Source organism: Lotus japonicus, chromosome 5 (genome assembly GCF_012489685.1).
Source record: "Lotus japonicus ecotype B-129 chromosome 5, LjGifu_v1.2".
Classification (NCBI taxonomy): domain Eukaryota; kingdom Viridiplantae; phylum Streptophyta; class Magnoliopsida; order Fabales; family Fabaceae; genus Lotus; species Lotus japonicus.
The window spans coordinates 5,503,090-5,524,870 of NC_080045.1; the positions used below are offsets into that span (position 1 = coordinate 5,503,090).

The 21,781-nt window shown below is 38.7% G+C and overlaps 2 protein-coding genes and 1 non-coding gene across 3 annotated transcripts; 1 reads left to right on the forward strand and 2 right to left on the reverse strand.

Annotated features, from left to right (window-relative positions):
• Positions 1-2,370: 2,370 nt before the first annotated feature.
• On the reverse strand, positions 2,371-2,442 carry TRNAP-UGG (transfer RNA proline (anticodon UGG)). Its single transcript has one exon. It is a non-coding gene; the product is annotated as a tRNA-Pro (tRNA).
• A 1,654-nt stretch (positions 2,443-4,096) lies between these two features.
• On the forward strand, positions 4,097-6,290 carry LOC130717075 (LIM domain-containing protein WLIM1-like). Its single transcript, XM_057567182.1, has 5 exons — positions 4,097-4,420; positions 4,897-4,993; positions 5,084-5,127; positions 5,417-5,506; positions 5,793-6,290. Exons 1-5 carry the CDS (start codon positions 4,286-4,288, stop codon positions 6,012-6,014), a joined length of 588 nt encoding a protein of 195 aa, XP_057423165.1. The 5' UTR covers positions 4,097-4,285; the 3' UTR covers positions 6,015-6,290.
• Positions 6,291-7,435: 1,145 nt separating this feature from the next.
• On the reverse strand, positions 7,436-9,760 carry LOC130717074 (F-box protein At3g12350). Its single transcript, XM_057567181.1, has 2 exons — positions 8,630-9,760; positions 7,436-8,053 (listed from the first exon to the last, which is right to left on the reverse strand). The coding sequence occupies exons 1-2, from the start codon at positions 9,491-9,493 to the stop codon at positions 7,550-7,552; spliced, it is 1,368 nt and encodes a 455-aa protein (XP_057423164.1). The 5' UTR covers positions 9,494-9,760; the 3' UTR covers positions 7,436-7,549.
• Between the last annotated feature and the right edge of the window lie 12,021 nt (positions 9,761-21,781).

The following is a 21,781-nucleotide window of genomic DNA, read 5'->3' on the forward strand; positions in this document are numbered from 1 at the left end:
TGACAATTTACTCGTTTCTCTTTCAACCCGGTGGAGTTTTTAATGATTCTTAAACTAAATTAAATTATAGTTCTTGCAATAAGTTGAGCTACACATTGATAAAATTAATTATAGTTCGCATTGTAAGCTAATCATGGTAACGTTGTCAAACTTGAGAGTTTAGGTAAACTCGTGGAGTACCCGTAAACTCGACTCGTGAACTCAACTCGTAAATTCGTTAGAGTTTACTTCATGCCAAAATAATATTTATAAAATCACAATAATGCTGAAGACACTAATAAAATAAAAAAATATGTACATAAATAGCGAAATCATACATTGACAAAGCATATAAGAACAATTAAAATCATGCATAATATGATTAAATATAATTCATAGGAAAAAAAGTAACACATGTTCATAAGCCAAAAGACTAAAAACTGTGTAATAGACCTAAATATTTGAGAAAAGAGGAAAATTGACACAAAGCACCAAGATTGATTTATGATGAATAAAAGTAGAATAACAATGACATTGATGAAATATTGTCATTTATATAAATAAATGATCCCCCTTCTTTTTTCTAAACGTGAGAACTCGGAAGTAAACTCGAGAGTCCGAGTTTATCGAGTTTACCTGAGTTCACCCAAGTTTATAAAAAAGAGAGTTTACATGTGATATAACTCGATTTTTGGTTACCTAGAATCGTAAACTCGTAAGAGTCAAAAACTAGAGTTTAATAACCATGCTTCGTGATTGCTTTATCAAGGCCGTGTATACCATAAGGCACTTGAAGCAATTGTCTGAGGTCTCAATTGCCTTTAGGCCCAAAAAAATTTATACATATATAATATATATTTCTAAATTTGAGAGCGGTGATGGGACAATGAAAAATCAGATTATATTAATTACAACGTTTTAGAAGTACAACTTTGACAGTTAGTAGTAGTTTTTTTATTAACAAATTTACTAAAGAAAATAATAATTAAAATATCTATTATTTTTATATTTCAAAAATTAAAAAAATAATTTGTGTTTACTCATAGTTGTTAGTTTTTCTATGACTTATATATTTATTGTATTGTATAAGTTTGCTCTTCACTCATAGTTTATTTTCTCAACAAAAAGAAAAATTTCCATTGTTTCTACCTTGAGTTCCAAGTTGGTATCAAAGTGTCGCAAAACTTTCATTATTTAATTCATTGCGTTCTAGGTTCTATTGTTATCATTTTTTATTTATTTTGCACTACTATTTCATTTATATTTCTATATTATTTTATTCTCATTCTTTGTAAGACAAAATGTCAATTAGAAAGAAAAAGATTAGAATATTTTGATTAAAAAATTCGGGTAAATGATTTATCAGCTCAAAAAAGATAGAATATTAAAAAAAAAAATCTGTACATCGAAAAGCATTTAAATGCCCATGTCAGAGATTAAATCTCTATGAATCTAAAATACTAATATAAAAGTTGATCATTTATATAATATATTAAATCTCTTTAAAATTTCGTCAAAAAATAAGTTATTTTAACAACTTCATCTTAGACCCTAAAATACCTGTAAACAGCCCTGCGCTTTGTAAGACGAACAACCAAGGTTCACTAAGACGATTCAAAACATTTGTTTTGTAAGTTGAGCCACACATTGCCAAAATTCATTATAGTTCATACTTTAAGCCGGGCTTCAAGACCACTTTGTAAGATGAACAATCAATTTCTTTGTAAGATGACTTAATAGTTAATACAAACGCTTTGTAAGCCAAACTGCACATTATCGAAATTAATTATAGTTTGCGTCATAAGATGACCTTTATGGCTAGTTTTGGAGCTTCAAAGGAAATATATGGTGGACAGGAGGAGACATCCAAAAATAAATATGTAGTATTGTATTATTTATCTAAAATTCAAAATAAAGTATTACACATGTTAACCATCACAATAATGATAAAAAGTCTTCAAATATATACCTTTTCTAAATAAAGGAAGTTAACAGAAAAGTAATACTAGCGGAAAAAAAGTCTAATCTTATGAGAAGATTCTGAGATATTTTAGAAGAATATCAAGTGCTTACCAAGCTTCTCATAGCCAAGTCCTTGTTCATTACTTGTGTTTAATAAACATCTATACGATTATCATTTGCTTACCCGTTTTAATTCTGTTTTCAATTTCTGCACCTCATCTAGTAAAAGATGTGACATATCTTTTGTTTTTGGTCCAGAAGATGTGATACTTTTTTTTTTGGTCAAAGATGTGATACTTTTAAGTTTTAATTCTACTATTTCGTTGTTCTAATGGCCCAATAGGCCTATATTGCTGATTGACACAAGAATAATAATTGGACCCAAAAAAAATTTGGAGAGGAATAAGAAAAAATTAAAAAAGGATGAAAGGGGCATTCGGAGAATCGAACTCCGGACCTCTCGCACCCAAAGCGAGAATCATACCACTAGACCAAATGCCCTTTGATGTAATGTTACAAGTTAATACAATTTATATTAAATATTTAAATAGTCAGATCTGACTAGCTTTTTTAGTGGGACAGTAATTGATTAATACAAGCTGTCATCATAATTGGTGTTCAAGGCAAGATGGCAATAACTATGGCACGTACATGTTACAGCCCACCCAACCCATCATTGTAGGTTTGTGGAAAGGATCTAACTAACTTACAATGCCAACAATTCTAGATTTATAATTTAATCATATTTAAGATTTTTCATCTCTTACTTTATTGTATTATGTGAGGTATTGAATCCGAAAACTCTTGACATAAACTCAACCTATATTTCCAACTGAACTACTCATTGTCAGTTGTGTAAGTTTGTGCCAAGTTAGACTTTGTTACATAACCTATTCACACGTATTCATATCCATCTAATGGAGAAAAATAAGAAAAGAAGAGAAAGAATTGAGAGATATGATGAGTAATGTAATAGGAAAAAGATGATGAAAATAAGAAAAATAAGTGAAAATGATATAGAAAAAAAAAGTTGAGTATGGACAGATCATTGTTCTATAATAAAATAAATAAATATTTAAGATATTTTCACCTACTAACCAAGACCCATAATTGCATTAGATATAGTACTAAGACAAGAAAAAAACAGCAAAGCTTTTGAAGATCTATCTAGATGCCTTAATTAACTGATGGTTGTTAAGTTACAACTTGCAAATGATGCTTAGTTTGGTCGAGCAGAGACATACATGAAACATTGAAACTTCATCTCCATCCTTGAAACTCAAGAAATCCTATGTGTGACTATTTGAAAAGTGAGAGCAAGCCAGCTAGATGTTGAATGATTAGGTGCTGTCAGCTGAGGTTTTTGAAACCATGGGACCCCACCATTACAAAGTGGCTTTGTCATGAAATACACATTAATTAAACAAAAAAACTCTAATCAAAAATAAGTCTAGTTGGATTCTCAGACTTGTCATTAAATTATGCTAACAATTAGCAAATAGCAACTACTTTATACACTAATTTAGTATTTTAGGACCTCATTGGAGGTCCTATTTGGTTGCATCATTACAATTTACCGTTTAACTTTATAATCTTGCAACAATTAGCGTTATGACGTATGTCTGAAAATCTTCTACAATTAAGTATGTGTTTGTTCTCTCTTAATAAAATTAGAATCAATTCTAATTGACAAATACTTTTGAATAACAATATATTTTTGAGAGTTTTTTAGAAAATTGATTTCAATGGTAAAATCAATTATGTGGAAGCTAGAGAGAATAACTAATACATCTAATATAATCAATTCAATTTGTTTGTTGGGTTTTCTCTCTCTCCCTCAATCTCTTAGTAGATTGTGCTCTCATGATTTTCATCAATAATATTCATTTTGTTGTACTAAAAAAAAGATTTTACAACTAAATTTCATAATATCACCTCATCATGAGAAATAAGTTTTTGTGAATAGCTATGAGACTCTAATAAGAGAAACTGGTCCAAAATAGCAGTAGACTTTCTTTCTCATTTTTTCCTTAGATTTTACGCATTTATATTCACAGTTGAAGACATGGGTAAAAGTAAAACATTAAAAAAATACAAGAGAAAAGTGTAGTTAGGTGGTTAAATACTTAAATTTGATAAAAATAATTGTCACTGACATTATAATTGTTAGGAAGTCTGCTTTACTCTCCGCAATTTTCTTCCTTTCACTTTATCCTTGTCTCCTCTTCAATCTTCATTGTCCTGTTCTTTCCCCACTTGTGACAAAACAAGACTCATAGAAACAGAACAAGAATAGATCATAGACTGCTTGCTACTTGGTAAGGTAAGAACAAGATAAGAAAAAATGGCATTTGCAGGAACAACCCAGAAGTGTATGGCTTGTGACAAAACAGTTTATCTGGTTGATAAGTTGACTGCGGATAACCGAGTGTTCCACAAAGCTTGCTTCAGATGCCACCACTGCAAAGGAACCCTCAAGGTCTCTCTCTCTCTCTCAATTGTTGCTTTATAGTATATGTATGGAAATTCTTCTATAATTGATTATAAAGTCTGAATTAACTCTGTGAAAAATCTTCCGACACTAGCTTGTGTCAGAATTGATTAAAAACATGCTAATATAGTCTAGTATAGGCTTCTAGCTTTGGATCTGGTGTCTGCAATTGGTTATGAGTTCAAAGAATGTAACTTTGCTGCAATCAGAATAATGGGTAGCATCAAGTTTAGCATTTCCTATACTATTCAGAGCTTTTTTTTTGTAGTTAAGCATTTTTATCTCAAGAATATTGATTATTTGTTTCTGATCATTTCTAGTTTCTTTGCAGTCCTGAGTTTTGTTCCCAAAGATTTAATGTTAAATAGTATAGGAACTGATTAACTTCAGGTGTATTAAGCGTGTGACTACATTGTAATTTTCATAGAACAAGTTTGCTGACAGATTAATCAATGTATCTGCAGCTCAGCAACTACAACTCTTTTGAGGGAGTTCTTTATTGCAGGCCACACTTCGATCAACTGTTCAAAAGAACTGGTAGCCTTGACAAAAGCTTTGAAGGTAAGAAAGGATCTTGAATCCAATTATTTAATGCCTTACTATACTTTTCTTGTTATTATGTCTCAACATCACATCCTTTTGCCTAACTAGGGACACCAAAAGTTGCCAAACCGGAAAGAAATATTGATAATGAGGTAATGAATCCTAAACTTTGGTGCTGCTTGCAAATGTGACAAATTTGGAATTCCTGCAATCAGGAAAATCTTAAATTCACGGTTTGAAGAAATATGAGTCGTTCGATTAAGGTCAGACTACTCATGTTTTCAACTTATCTAAACCGTCCGATCTTAATTGATCCGCTCATATTACTTGATTGTGTGAATTTAGATTGCCTCAATTGTTGGGGAACCCTAAACCTTGCAATGCACAATAGAACAATCAGCTTTCCAGCATTCATCTGATTTTTTTATCTGTGTTGATTAGAAACCTGCAGCAGCCAAAGTCTCAAGCATGTTTGGTGGAACCAGGGATAAATGTGCAGGTTGTCAGAAAACGGTGTATCCTACTGAGAAGGTAATAAATAATACAACCATAATTCTATAGCATTTTGGATCAATTTCTCTTTTCTCATAATCAATTATGACACTCAAAAGCTACTCATATCACCATAATTGATTTTGCCTTTAGAATCAATTATCGAAGATTTGCAAACATGCAGTCCACTAACACACGTAAATGCCTCCAAAACATAGATCCATTGGCACACAATTAATCATCCTACTCTTCATCTAAACCTTGATGCTGAGTACAAAACTTTTGATTTTTTTCATATGGGATCAACATTTTTGATATAATGTAGGTTACTGTGAATGGAACTCCTTACCACAAGAGTTGTTTCAAATGCTGCCATGGAGGTTGTGTTATCAGTCCTTCCAATTACATAGCACACGAGGGAAAACTCTACTGCAAACACCACCACATCCAACTGATTAAGGAGAAGGGAAATTTAAGCCAGCTGGAGGGTGACCATGAGAAGAATGTAGTGCAAGGGGAAATTAATGGTGACAAAGTTGCGGCTTAAACATGATAAGAGAGTCTTGAGTCTCAGAATTCTCAATTCTCAAGTTATGCACCATATGTTTCTATCATCTCTTACCATTACATGTAGTCCGGGAAGCTCCTTACCCGTGACAAATATCGCATTCAACATTTGTTAGTTGAAGTGTGTGGTTTTCATCATTTGTTTTTGGTTGTTGTGAGTGTTTGATTCAGAATTTGTGATTCAGAAGTACTTGCTACAGCACTTGTTAAGACTCTCAATGACTTCATATTGATATCCTACACGGACGTCACAAAATCCAACTCTTATGGCACCGAGAAATTACTCACATAAATTATTTTTTTAGAATTGATTTTGACTTTAGAATCAATTTTAGATGAATTTCCAAACATGTACGGAACTTGAGTGAAGAGAGTTTTATTCAGTCTAGTTAGAGCAAAAGGCCACCTTCTTTCAAGATAACTAAAACTATAAAACTAGACGATAAACAAATGCATTCATTAGTTTGAAGAAAAGGTAAAGGACAGCAGGAGAAGAAAACTAAGGGATTTGCTTACTGCACAGTTGAGATCCTAATCTAAATCTGAACCTATTTGAACCCATTACTTTTCGCATTCTGTGTATTTTAATACTTCTATTAAACTTAATGTTAGTCCTAGTTTAAGTCAACGTGGTAAAATCTTAATCCGTTAATGCGTTGAGATGTGTGTTTTACCATTAACGCAAACGCGAAGCCAAACAATAGCCTTAAAACTTAAGGAATATTTGCAGCAGAAGCATGTGAGTGTAATATTTGAACCAATTAAGTAATGTTATAACTTCAAGCCTTTGTTTGGATCATGACAAGGGATGCAACGAAAACCCATTAACTGTGATTGTTTAGAATATGCATACAGACCATGAACTTCCCTCTCAGATCTCTCTATTTTTCTGGTATCTAACACTTACTAGTCATCTTACAATACCAATCAGTTCCCAATAATTGTATAAACAAATTCTTCTGCTTCATAAAATATTGAAATGATATCTAAGTTTGGATACTTGTTGGAGTATGTGCTAACAGACGTTAACACTCATATCAAGATAAAATGTGAACGAAACTCTTCTAATGGATTTGAATGAAAGTTCATTCACGTTACACTCAACTAGTATCTAAACAAAGTATTTTAATTCATTCCATTTCCCTTGTCATTATATATCCTTGCATGATGTAATGCCAAGGCCTCCAAAAAAGCTAATTTCAGCTGTATATTCAATGTCTTGCCCTAACCCCATAGTCCAAACCAAAGGAAGTCACAGGTAAGGCAATAATGTGCATGTTCTTGCAGTGTAATAGAGATCACCTAGAAACTTATTCCTGCCTAAAACACAGTTAAAAGGAGAAAACAAGCCATTAAACATCCACAAGAACAAGCTCTTATTGGAGAGCAAGCAAAACAGAATACTATCTAAGGAAATTATTATTTTTCACAGCTAAAAATACAATATGCCACAATTTATTGGTGACATCCGGCTAACCAATTTATCTATGAATATGAAGTGCAGAAAGAATAAAATTAATCAGCAGAAGGATTTACTGCATTCACAATACAACCATCATGGACAATATGTTTCATGTCTATGACAAAATTGTCCCGAAGGAATCCGAAACCGAAAGTACCGTCATGGTACAGCCAAATCCTTCCCTCTGCACTTCTTGAATTTATTGTTCCAGCAAGGTCTGCAATAACTAAATCATAACTTGAGCTGATGTGAAGAATTCCATTCACCACTTCAATGTCTGGCAACTGGAAATGTTGAACTTGATTTACCCCTTCATCGGAAGAGAAATCAAACTGCTCGTGAGTATCATTGTGTGGTTGAAGATGAATGCGACTGTCATACAAAGATTCTTCCTCAAGAGGAAAAGGGGATTCTAGAAATGCAGCGTTAGACGTCCAGAAAACCGGGGCGTAAGTGGAGAAACGTTCTGGAGGGTCCCCGAGGCGGCGACAGGCAATGCCCCCAATGTCATCATATGCCACAAGGTAAAAGGCTAAACTCATATCATCACAAATACCCTGCAGCAATGATAGTTTCAATGAGCCAGCATACCACAACATGAAGGTCTCCACCATCACTCATCTTCAAAATCATTATAAATTTACAAAGAAAATGAAAACTTTTGCAATATATACCCAATGATCCACTAGGGAGCAGGGAGTGATTCCAATAAAAAGTGTGAATCTCTACAAGACCATCTAAACTGTCTAACTAAAAGACCACAAAGATGGAAATTTTCCAGCTACGGCAAGTTTTGATATTCCCAGTGCAAATGGATACTAAAACTCATTTCGAGATAACAAAAAATGAAGGAAACTCTTCTATGGATTGGGATGGAAATCCGTTCACATCACATTATATCCAAAGACACTACCTAGTTCCCAACTACCAATTACCAATGATCAGGATTCTTTTGCTCATATCATCTTCTTTTACAAACATTTTGAAGTTTGATTACTATGACTCAAACAACCAAATATGCCAATACGGTACTAGTAACTGCTCAACTAGTTGTTCCACATCAATCATTAAATGACAACAGATTCGAAAGCAAACATAATTGAGGAAAACAACAAGGAACAGTTTAGAAACACCTTCCAAAGGCCTTGCAAAGGCCGTGACGGCGAGGGCGAGCAATTCACAATCTTGACAAAATGCTCAGGCTCCCATTTCCTCATCCTAGCCAATCTCTCCTTCTCCTTCCTCCTCTGCCTCCTCGACCTCTCACTGCCTGGACTAGTCCTGTTCGCGAACCGCTGGTAAATCTCCGTCACCAACCGATCCGGCAAGCTCCCTGGCGGCGAAGAACCAATCAAATCCTCTCCAGCCCCGCCACAATCATCACCACCACCACCACTGAGATTCGCATAGCTGGAGCTCCTCCTGAACTGATTCTCCTCCACAACGAAATGCGTCTTCCCCATGAAGCTCAAATTCACAGGAATCAACTCATTCTCAGAATCAAAATCAGCTTGCCCATCAGGGTCCAACAGATTCACTTCCTGCCCTTCCTCCGATAGACTCATCCGTATAAACGGCACCTTTGCAACCTCGTAGGATCCGGGTTGTAAAGCGGAGACCCGGGAACCCGAGAGGAACGACGGGCCCCACTCGAAGAACAGCAACGATGGCGTCCCGGTGCCGGAGCCGCAGCGGCGCCAGAAGCCGATGAGGTTGTCCCATTCATGGAGGGTATTGTAGAGAAGCTTGAAGGCGATTTTTCCTTGACCCCATTTGGTGATTTGGGTTTCGGAGCCCCATCTTCGGTGACAGAGGGTGAACCAGAGCTTGGCGTCGTTGGTGCAGAGCGAGAGGAAACGCTTGGAGGTGCAGGCGAAGGTGGCGATCTCAGAGGGACCCAGAAATGAGAGGATGCAGAGCTGAACATCTTCTGGGAAATCACTGAAAGAAACTACAGAAGAAGAAGAAGAATTTGGGTCGTTCAGATTGGTAGCCATTTCTGTGATGCTTTTCTGCTACAAAGAATGATTGAGTGATGAGAAGAAGTAGAACGATGGAGATTTATGTGTGTTTGTGCTTGGAAGATTCTTGGAGGCTATGGAATCATTCCTCTACAGTATGGTTGATTCAGTGTTGTGTTGTGAGAGAAGGAAAGAGAGGAACCAAACCATGGTTGGGAAGGAAACGCAAAGGATGTTGTAAAACGCGTGACGTATTGAGGGATGTTGTTGCGTTTCGTGATGGATTCGAGTAAACGAAGCCCATGGTCTCTCGTATGGTATCAAAGTATCAATTCCCAAATATCCATTTGTTGTTTGGTCTTAGGAGGCCTGTTATGTGAAATCAATAATTATATTTTATTGTTTTTTTATCAGCATGATAGGATAAAACAATCTTATCTCATATCATGTTTATTGTATGTAAATTTTATCCTGATTAGTGATGAGTTATGTTAGAAGTTATCAAGGGATGTTGTTGCGTTTCGTCGTGGATTCGTGCAAAGGACTTATCGTCGCAGTCACACGGCCCATGGCGTAGTGGAGTGGTAGAAGAACAGTCCACTCTCCATTTGTTTGGTCCAAATATGAAATATACCAAGTTTTGAAAAAAACAAAATATACGAAGCCGCTACATTCCCTTTATTCTCCGGCGAGGTGACGATCAATGACTTGTTAAACATTCATCAGCAGGAGGGTGAGCCGTTGAAGCAGTACATGGCGCGTTTCAGTGCGGCGTCAGTGAAAGTAGAGGATTCCGAACCGCGCGCTTGCGCCCAGGCGTTCAAGAATGGTTTGCGGCTCGGGTCGTTGAATATCAAGTTGAGCGGAAAGCTTGCGAACTCTATGGCGGGGATGCGAGCCCCTGCGCATACGTACATCATGGACGAGGATGATGATGCTTTCAAAAGCAAGCGTGCCAGATCATAAAAATGAGTCTCGTCAAAGCAATTAGGGAAGGATAAGTCCAATAGCGGGAAAGCAGAAGGTAGCAAACGTAAGGAGGGAAGAACTCACCTCGAGGCGAGGCCATCTAAGCAGGCGTCGCTCCCAGCGCGGGATAACTTCGAACGCCACCGCCACCCTTGGGAGCAGCAGTAGTATACTCGCCGGCGGGAGGAGCCAGCAGTGGCGTTGAACACGAATTTGACTGACATTTTCCACGAGATAAAGGCCACGCACATGGTTGATGAGCTGGAATTGCCGAAGCGTCCTCCGAGAGGCGTTGAAACGAACAAGTGGTGTGAATATCATCGCACGGTAGGTCACAACACTGGCGATTGTTTTACTCTGAAAAGGGAAATCCATAAATTGAATAGGGCAGGAAATCTTAGGTGGCACGTTAAGAGGGACGATCGCCAGCAAGCCCCGACGAATGATTAGAAGAAGGAAGCCTTGGTGGCCAGATCCCGCGCGGCGGAAGAAACGCTTTCTCAGGAGTTGGGCCTGCCGGCGGGGACCATCAATACGATCGCCGAAGCTTTCAGTGGCGGGGGCGATACGCATGCGGCGCGAAAACGCCATGTGCGGGGCGGTATATTCTTTTCAGGAGGAGCCATTCGGTTTTGACCGTCCATATATTAAGATTTCGAAGGCCGATTTCAAGGGAATCAAGCCCCATAAGGATGATCCGGTCGTAGTTCAACTGAGGATCAACAGTTTGGATATTAAACGGGTACTCTTGGATCAGGGGAGCTCAACTGACATCATTTATGGCGATGCGTTTGACAAGTTAGGACTGACTGACAATGATCTAACGCCATACACAGGGACTCTGGTGGGTTTTGCCGGCGAGCAAGTATGGGTGCGAGGATACCTCGACCTGGATACTATTTTTGGTGAGAAGGAGAACATAAGGGTGCTAAGGTAGCGTTTGGAAACCGAACAGAACAGTACAAAAGAGAACGGAACAGAACGAGATGGAACATGATAATAATGTTCAGTGCACTGTGTTTGGTAAACACACAACGGACAGGTTTGAACCATAAAGTTAATTACACATATACCCTTATTATATTTAATGTTTTATTAAGCTTTAAAATTGTTTTCAACATAATAATTTGTTCATATATGTTATGTTATAGGTGCCCACTAGGGTGGTCAACTTAGATTTTGGTCCACCGTGGACCAGATAATTTTTTTTGACCTTTCCCCTTCCATTTACCTTTACCTTTTCGTTTTCCTCTCACTTCTTCTCATCACCGTTGCTGGCCATTGTTGGAGATAACATGTAATTTTCCATGGTTCTTAACCACCATTTCCTGACCAAAATCTTGAGTATCAAATTCACACCGAACATTCAATCTATTCAAAGAATGGCAAAACAACGTAAAAAAAAAAAAAGAATGGCAAAACACCAAAATCTTCCCATCACTGTTTGTTTGGATTGTTCACAGATCTTCTTCATCTGAAGCATCCTAGGGTTCCCTAGCTTCGTTAGGCGGCGACGAGCCTTCCCCTTGCCTATCTCTCGATCGAAGTCCTTGCTTACTCTCGACGACGACAATCGTCCTTCGTTGCTTTCTTCACCTTAACCTCCAGCACCTGGGCTCTCAATCTCGCGACACTCCAACTTCGTTCTGAAACATTGCTCTTGTTCTCGTTGACACCACCGTCAGCGACTCGATCTGTGCTGTGTGGTTTCCTCCTTTTGTGGGTTGGTTGGGTTGATTTCGTGGGGGGGGGGGGGGGTTTGCTTGGTTGGATTTTGGGTTTAATTTGTAATGGGTATTTGGCACTGAGATTTCAGGATTTTTTGGTGGCGGTGTGGGTGCGAGGGAGGAGGAGGTGGGGGAGAGATTCTGAATTTGGAAATCCCCGAAGTTGTGAGGCATGCGTGAAGGTTATCGAGACGGTGCGGGTTTGGTGGCTCTGTTTGGGTTCGACAGAGGTGGTGCGATGAAGATAGAGCTCACGACAAAGGTCTTGGTGTTGGTCGCGTATGTCGGCACGGCGGTGCAGGGGCCTTAGGTCTCTTCAACCGTGTCTGCGACGGTGGCTACGGCGGTGACCGGTGCGGTGAGGATGTTGGGGTGACTCGTTTTTTACAGGGGTTTGGGGTCGGAGGTTGATAAAGATATGCTGCAGCGAGCTTGGAGAGGGAGGTGAGGATCTTGTGCTTCTACTCCACCATCATGTGTTAAATTGTTTTCTGGGTTTATGCCCCTGTGATGTGTTTCTGAGTTTGGGATTTTGTTTTTTGGGATTGAATGATGATTGTGGTATATTACACTTTTACCCTTTTATTACCCTTTCAATCCTAATCATTCATCTATAGAATATTATTTGATTCCAAGATCTGACGGTTTTAAATAGTGGACCACCGATGGACCAAAATAATAATGGTCCACCCTAGTGGGCACCTTATGGTATATTATATATTATATATTATTTTATACAAATGAAGATATAATAATTGGACTGATTAGAAACTTTTGAGAAATTTTTCGGAAGTAGCAAAAGAAGCTTTTGAGAATTTTTTTTATTTAAAAAAAAAGAACATTTGAGAAGGAAAGAAAATCAAGATCGGCCAAGACTATTTGTACCCTCCCTTTTTACTATCCCCACCATCTCCTTTTAAGCAAAAATACAATTATACCTCCAATTAAAAAAAAACTGATTCAATTAACATAAAAAAAACTGATTCAATTAACCTACTCCCCCCACCTTCTCCCTCTCTCATTCATTCACGGTACCTTCTCCTCTTCCAAAATCTGAGAACCATCTTCCTCTCTCATTCAAGATAGAAAGGAACAAGAAAGAAACAAAAGAATTTGAAGAACGAAGGAGAAAGAAGAAGAAGCAAAGGAAGAAGAAGGGAAACCTAAACCTAATCCCCTTTTCTCTGGTTAGTCCCCTAAATCGAGCCATCATGTTCATTATCAACCTCATCAGAAGTTCCAGCTGCCATAATTCTCCTAGTAGACAACAAACTTCACCAAGTCAAACACCAAAACCAGAACCTGCAACCTGCAACACAATCCGTAATTTAAATTACAGTAACCTCCGCTACTAAGATAGCGGAAGCTACCGCTACTAAGATAGCGGAAGCTACCGCTACTTAGATTGCGGAAGCTACCGCTACTAAGATAGGGGAAGCTACCTCTACTTAGATAGCGGACGTTACCACAACTAAGTTAGCGGACGTTATTGCCATTTAAGTAGCGATAGCAATAAAACGTCCGCGGTTTAAATGGCGGATCGAACCAGAACCCATATATTCTACCCAGATTTACGCGAAAAATAGTAAAAATCTCAAAATCACACCTATTTTGAGCTTCTATTCTTCTCTTGATCTCACTCACTTATCTTCTACACTGATTTGGAGCTTCAAATACCTCTAAGGTGTGTGATGTGTTGATTTAGAAGATGAAATATGGATGGAGAAGGTGAGAGTAGAAGAGGAAGAAGGAAGAAGAAGGTGAGGTTGGGAGAGTATTTTTTTTACTACTTTGTATGTTTTCTATGTTGGAGGTCTTTTTGGGATTAAAAAAAGGGGATAGTGTGGATAGTAAATAGGGAGGGTACAAATAGTCTTGGCCATCAAGATCACGTTGTTATTTTCCCTACCTATAAAAAAAGATGTTATTTTCCCATACAAAACGTTGCAAGCCTGCAACAACAACTTCAGAACGTTCTTCACCTCCCCCTTTCACGGTTGTTTTCCCACACATCCAAGCCGCCACCAGACCTCCACCACGCCGCGCCTAGGGGCCATCACGCTCAGTGGCCAGATCCGCCGCTGTGGATCTCAGGTCGCCGCAAACGGAGCCACCTCGTGGATCGGGGATCTACCGCTGCCTCCGATCTCTTCCTCCACCGTGCGTCCCTCTCTATTGTCTCTTCCTTCATCTTTCTCTCTCACCCATCATTTGTTTGTGACACCATGTGATTTGGGGGTTCCATGAACTTTGATTGTGGCTATGATTGAGAAAAATCACAACAATCGAGTAAGGAAAAATTGGAAGAGAAATTGATGGAGGGATCTGAGAGCATTGATGGTAAAAAAGGCAATTTGTAAAAAAGAAAAAAAATAGACATTGAATAAAATATCTGATTATGCAGAAGAAGTAAAAAAAAGACGTAAGGATGATGATGAGAAATAGAGAAGAGGAAAGGGGTAAAGAAATGGAAATATGAAAATAAATTCAGGGTAGTATTGTCTTTATAATAATTTTAATAAAGTGTCATGTTATGTTCCCTTCCATTCCACCCTTTTCTACGGAACCAAAATGTCCCGTTCCAGGACCTTTTTCCTATTTTGTTCCATCTTAAAAACAAGACAAACGCGGAACAGAACCCATATATCTCGTTATGTCCCGATCGGATGTGTCTACCAAACGCTACCAGAGTCAGGTATCTGGTGTTGCAGGTGGTGGCTTCATATAACATGATCATTGGACGGAATACCTTGAATCGTTTGTGCTGTAATTTCAACTACTCACTTGGCGATCAAGTATCCGCCGGACATTGAAAAGGCTGGCCAGATTGCAATTGATCAACGGCGAGCTAGGGAGTGGTACAATAATTCTCCGGATCTGTACGGAAGGAAAAACGCCATGACAGGACACCGATGCTACGAGATAGAAAACGCGACGAGCCTGGACCTAGGGGGTGAAGGGCGTTTGAATCGACCTACTCCGATTGAAGAGATGAAAGAGCTGCGGTTTGGTGAAAGGGTCTTGAAGATTGGCGCAAAGCTTTTTGGGGAGCAGGATGCGCGGTTGGAAAGGTTACTGGGCGAGAACCTAGACCTGTTCGCATGGAGTTGTAAATATATGTCGGGGATAGACCCCAATTTCAATTGCCACAGGTTGGCACTAAATCCAGGAGTTAAGTCAGTGTCTCAGACTCGCCGTCGGATGGGCGATGAGAAAGACAAGGCAGTACAACATGAGGTGAACAAATTGTTGGTGGCGTAGTTCAAATATCCCATGTGACTGGTGAACGTGGTGACGGTGAAGAGGGCGAACGACAAGTGGCAAATATGCGTGGATTACATCGATATTCACAAAGCATGTCATAAGGACTCTTATCCACTGCCTAGCATTGATAAAGTGGTAGCTAGCACACCGGCCAATGGGTTGTTCAGCCTAATGGACGCTTATTTTGGCTATCATGGCGCAAGGATTTTTAGTTTGCTGGACGCAGGGGAGACTCAACGCTTGGCATGGCGGATCAGAATGTAACACCCCACTTTTCGTTATTATGTTATTTATTATTTTATCTTAATTACTATTATGCTATATGGTAATTTGATGAATTATGTGATATATGGAGTGAGTAAATTATTTAAATTATATATGAGTGATATTTGTGATATAATTTAAATCTTATGTGATATAGTATAAGATTTAGATAAATAAGGTTGTTAGGTTTTTGTGTGAGTAATTGAGAGTGGGGCCCATTAGTATGACTATTTAAGGGATATGAGTGAATTAGAAAGAGAGAAATCAGAATTTGAGAATTGGAGAAGTTAGCAGAGGAGAAGAAAAGAAGCGTGAAAGAGAGAAGGGGAGAAAAGAGAAGCAACAGAACAGAGAAACACGTGAAAGGTGATGGAGAGGAGAAAAGGTGGAGAAAACCTAGAATTTGATCTTCAAGAAGAAAAGGGTCTAGGAGGCTTTGTACCGGTGTCATAGAAGGTAAGGGTTTGAATTTACCTTGTATAACTGTAGAATAACAGAGGTTGAGTTTAACATGAAGGAACCCCCATCTTCTTTGAAAATTCAGAACTGAGAGACTGTGTTGAGTGTTAACATGTGGTGAGCAAAATTGATTTTGGGCGAAATTGAGGTTCCGGGGAAAATTGGGTTCTATTCTGTTCTGCCCGCAGATACCCTAACAGTCTGTGTTGTAGAGAGCATAACTCTCTCTACATAATTTCGAATTGAGTGAAACCAATTTTGTATGAAAGCTAACTCATAGGGCTATGTTGGGTAATATTTTCATAATTTTTCGATTGCTGGTTCAATACCAGAATCATTTGCAAGTTCATTCTGTTTCTGCCCGCAGACACCCTAGCAGCCTGTGTTATAGAGAGCATAACTCTCTCTACAGAATTCCGAATTGAGTGAAACCAATTTTTTATGAAAGCTAACTCATAGGGCTATATTGGCTAATATTATCATAATTTTTAGATTGCTGGTACAATACCAGAATTATCTGCAAATTCACTCTGTTTCTGCTCGCAGAAACCCTAACAGCCTGTGCTGTAGAGACCATAACTCTCTCTACAAAATTCCAAATTGGGTGAAACCAATTTTATATGAAAGCTAACGTATAAGTCTATGTTTGGTAAAATTTTCATAATTTTTGGACAGCTCATTTAGTACCAGGATTATATGCAAGTTTGCTATGTTTCTGCTTATTTCTGTGATTGATTCTGAAACTGATTCTAGTAATTGATATGAGACATTTGATGATTTTGTGTTGCTATTTTGTCAGTGGAAGTGAATGATTTGATAATTGTATTGAAGTGTTATTTTGTGCAATTTTGGTGTGATTTCCGTTATGAAATTTGGTGAGAAAATATGTTATATATTTGGGGCTGGAGTGGTCTCAAATTGCATGTTTTAATTTATGAGTTTTTGCACGAAATACACTTCATTTAGTCAAGAGGCAACGTGTCGGTTTTCATCGGAAAAATGAGGTTTGTCCCAGAACTGGCGTGGTTCTGGAAGTCTGGAGTGAACTTCGTTGGTGGTTAACTGTCTGGAGTGGACGCGGTGATACCGCTAAGGTTAACAATTGGTACCACATGCATACATTAGAGTCTCACACACTAAGTTTCACGTTTTCAGTGGTTTTATGTGTTTGGTGATTTGTTGGTGAATTGTTTTGCTGTTGTGGTAAAGTCGAATTATTATTCTTCATTAAGCTTATAATTTTCCGAAACATTAATAAGATTTGTGAAACTGTCTTGAGAGAAAATATTATAATCACTCAGATTTTAAAGAAAATGTAAAGAGTTTATAAAGCATGATCTGAATTGTTTACTTGCTCTTTGTTATGCTATATTTTATACAATGTAAGTTCTTACCCTTCTGTTGGAATGATGTTCTATGCGACATCGCTCAGGTACTGGAGGTAGAGATGTGGCTCATGAGGAGTAGCTTTGGAGAGTCTTAGTTTATGTTATTATTATTATTATTATTATTATTATTATTATTATTATTATTATTATCATTATTATTATTATTATAATAAAATAAATGTCTTGCTCTGTAATGTAACACTGGGTAGATATTTTACGTTACTTTTACATTTATGTTGAGAGGATTTTATAACCTCTCCTTATGGAAGTTGTTGAATAATTTTCTAAATTATGGCGATGTCGTACTGTTGATGGCCGAAGTGCCTATGAAATTCAGTTTTGAGTATGATGAATTTTATTGGAATATCAAGGAAGATAAACCTATTTAAATAAGTGATTTTATGCATCATAGAATTATCTGGCTGGTTTAGAAATTTTATTGGCAGAAATAATTCATTCTTTGGAAAGCATATGAACTTATAAATTTTCAAACACAATTAGTGTTAATTTTAATGAGTTTTCGTGAAGAAGTGTAATACTCCCTTGATATGTTTTTAAACTCTGATAAACGTTTTTGAATAAAACAATGGGAAAAAAGGGGGTGTTACACACAACTTTATCAAAATTTCTTTCTCACTCGGGTGGTAGGCCAACATTATTCTTCGGGTGCCTCGAGAAGAACATGACGTTCAGATGAACTGTCAAACGCGAGGAAGCCTTCGCCAAAGCTGCAACTGATGGCTAGCTTGAAATGTGGCGAGCCCGCGCTATTACAGCAGGTGAAGGCAAGGGATGGCAGCCTCAATGGGAGGCGAGCTAGAAAGGAATAGAAAGGCGAGCTAGAAAGGAATAAAGAAACACTTTTTTTTTCTCCATTTTGGAGTTTTTTTAAAGAGGCGTCGAGAAAATGTAAAATCACATCAATTGTATTGATGAATATATGTGACAGGATATTCACAGAAATATTCATACGATTGAGTTTATCAATCGAAAAGCTGAATTACTGCGATTGCTAGGTGGGACAAGTTCCCTGAAGGTGGTGATTCCATAACGACCTTTGACGTCCGGGAATCGCCCTGAAAAGTCTGGCGCAATCGCCGGATGCGTTGGCGATGTGTGGGATAAGCTTCTTATCCAACAAAGTATTCCCGGAATAAAGGCGTGCATTCCTAACCAAGCATAAGCCTTGGGCGACACTAAATGGCCATTGGGACCCGAGCACATTAAGCCCCAAATGGGTGAATACTTTGGGAAATCCAAAGTCGCACCTCTTTAGGTGTGTCTAAGCCTTGATCGAATTAAACTAAGCAAAAAGACTTGGTTAACCTACACACGTTAAAAGTCGTTAAACGTAATTCAGTTCAAGTTGAAAGTGACACAATAGCGCAAGAACGAGCAGCGTGAGGGGCGATGATAATAAATGCGTGGCGATCTAGGCAATCAATCAAATGAAAACTTAAGCAAAAATGATGGGCGATGATGCTCTGGTGAGAAAAGCAACTTAAAACCGAAAGCACTACATATTGGAAAATGCCATGATCAAAGACACACTTGATGTTTGACAAAATACAGATAACAAGAGGCAACAATAAGAGGTAAATGGAGAACTAAATGTTTTAATTTTCTTGGTTGTTACCTTCTATTTCTTCACATGCGGCGAAGTTCAGGGAGTTCACGCCAACCCTGGGGGGGGGGGGTCGTCGGGGCCAACCAAGCCGGTTGGCGTGATCTCCTCAAACATTCCCATCGAGCTCAGATCCAGGTTAGAGAAAAAGTGTTGCGCCTGGTCCTGTGCCAGGTAGAATCCCTCTACACACTGCGAAGCGGCGGCCATAGCCAGTTCTTTCCGAACCTTGGCGGTATCGACAACTTTTTCCTCCAGGTCGGTGACGACCTTCACTTTCGCCTCAAGCTCGGCCTACAACATGGATAATTTCTCAGTCTGCGCGACTAGTTCCTCTTCCTGCAGGGCGACCTTATCATCTAGCTCGGGGATCTGCCCATTACGATTGGCCAAATAAACTTTGACTTGGCCCACCTCCATTCCCATCTGAACCAGCTTTCCCTCGTATTGGGTCCTCTGGCCCTCTAGGCTCGCCTCCAACTCCTTGATTTTTTCATTAGCCTCATGGTGGGCGGCACGGAGTTAGCCAGCCTCATCCTCCAGTTTCGCAACCTGGGCGACGACGCTTTGTTCCTTGGTCACAGCGGGTTCAAGTCGCTAGAATAGATGAGCGAAGATGCCACCAGCGTGTAGAAGAGCACCCAATCCTTCATTGACCATGGAGGAGAGTCTCGTGTCGAGAGCTTCGGCGTCGGCTGGGTCAACCTGGACGCTTGAGAGCAAGAACTCAAGAGGATTAAGGGTGTGGCGCCAGCTGAACTGCGTGGTACGCTCATCCTCTTCTTCGTTTGCCGTGTGGGCAGGCGAATGACGTTGTTTGTTGTGGAAACCTTGGTCCTGGAGAACGTTGGGCGAGGGCCTTTGCTCATTTTCAGGGCCCCGCTCCCGTTGATTCTCAGGGATCCGCTTCGTTTTCCTTTTTTGGACTGCTAGATTAGGTGGTGAGGTATGTTCCAAGTAGGCGCCCGCCCGCGGATGTGGCGCAGGACTCGTGGACTTGTGTGCTTGGGGCGCTCGCTCGTGTCCAGTGACAGGGTTGGCACAGGGTGTGTATCTTGTACGCCATGTTGGCGACCTAAATTTTTTGAATGTGCTAAATGGTGTTTTCTAGTTGTTTTGTTCTTAAAGACACATTTTGTTCTCATACTTCGAGGTCGGTGTCTTGTGGACTCGTGGATTGGGCGAGCCCTTAGAGGGACTACGCCCATAGGGGTTCTCGCCTAGTGGCGGCCGCCTAGCAAGTTAGCTGGGCCTTGGCTAGCGAGGCCCAATAAGGGGTGTTACGCGGGAAATCTACCCTCCCTTTATAAATAAGAGACGATTACCATTTGTAAGGGACTTTTGGCTCATTTGCTCAATACACACATTGAAATTCAGTTATTCTCTCTCTCTTTAGTGCAATTTCTCTACTCTCTAGGGGTTACCCCTTCCTTGAGTGTTCGTAGCGAGAAGACTTATCCATGCAACTATGCAATTATTGTAAGAATGATTTTTTTTCTTACAAGAAAAAGTTATTCCTTTCAAAAATAAACCATGACATCAAAATGTTCAACATTAAATATTCCTATATCAAATATATTATTCCTTTCAAAAACCATAATTCGGGTCGTCAACTGAAATTGTTTTCCAATCAGAACTCTTTCTAATCCATTCAGGTCTATGTTTGTTTCAAAAAGAAAAAGTCTATGTTTTTTTTAATAAGCAAATGTTAGTTATTAGAAATGTTAGTAAATTAATTTCTTCTCTGAGTTCGAACTTGGGACCATTCACCCTTCATTTCATCCCACCCTCATATCCATAGCTCTTACCACTTGAGCTATCATTCAGGTCGTATTCATCTTCAACCACACATTGAAACTAACGAGCAGTTCGATTTCTCTTCCGATGAAGGGGTAAATCAAGTTCAACAGTTCCGGTTGCCAGACATTGAAGTGGTGAATGGAATTCTTCACATCAGCTCAAGTTATGATTTAGTTATGAATAATGTTATGTTTACATACAATTTCCACCTCCACCTTACCTAAAGAAGAAGAGAAAAGGGAGAAATGGTGATATGATGTGTGATGTGACAGGAAATGCAGAAAGAGAAAGAAAGAAAAATGTGTGAAAATGAGATGGAAGAAAAAATGAGATGTGTATATATCATTACTCGTTAGTTATTGTAGACCTTGCTGGAATAATAAATTCAAGGAGTGCATAAGGAAGGATTTGGCTGTACCATGATGGTACTTTCGGATTCTGATTCCTTCGGGACAATTTTTTCATAGACAAGAAAAATTCTATGTTATCCTCAATTCTCGAAAGTGATTCTTAAATTCCTTCTATTATGTGCCAAACCAAAAAACTATCTACCATTAATTATTTTTTTTCAAATCATAACACTTGAACTATTTACTATATTCAAACAAAACTAAATTGTGTTCATTTATTCCAACATATAGCATCTGTAAGTTCAGTACCAAGTGAGCTCATTTGAAAGAGGAAAAAAATCAATTGCAAATATCTCACTTATTTCAAACCCTAACATAAAGGGCGCATGCGATACAAAACAATTTATAATGAAGCTCTAGTAGCAAGTATATTCAACCGCTCCATGTGGAAATAAATTACAAAGCATAATGAAACTTGT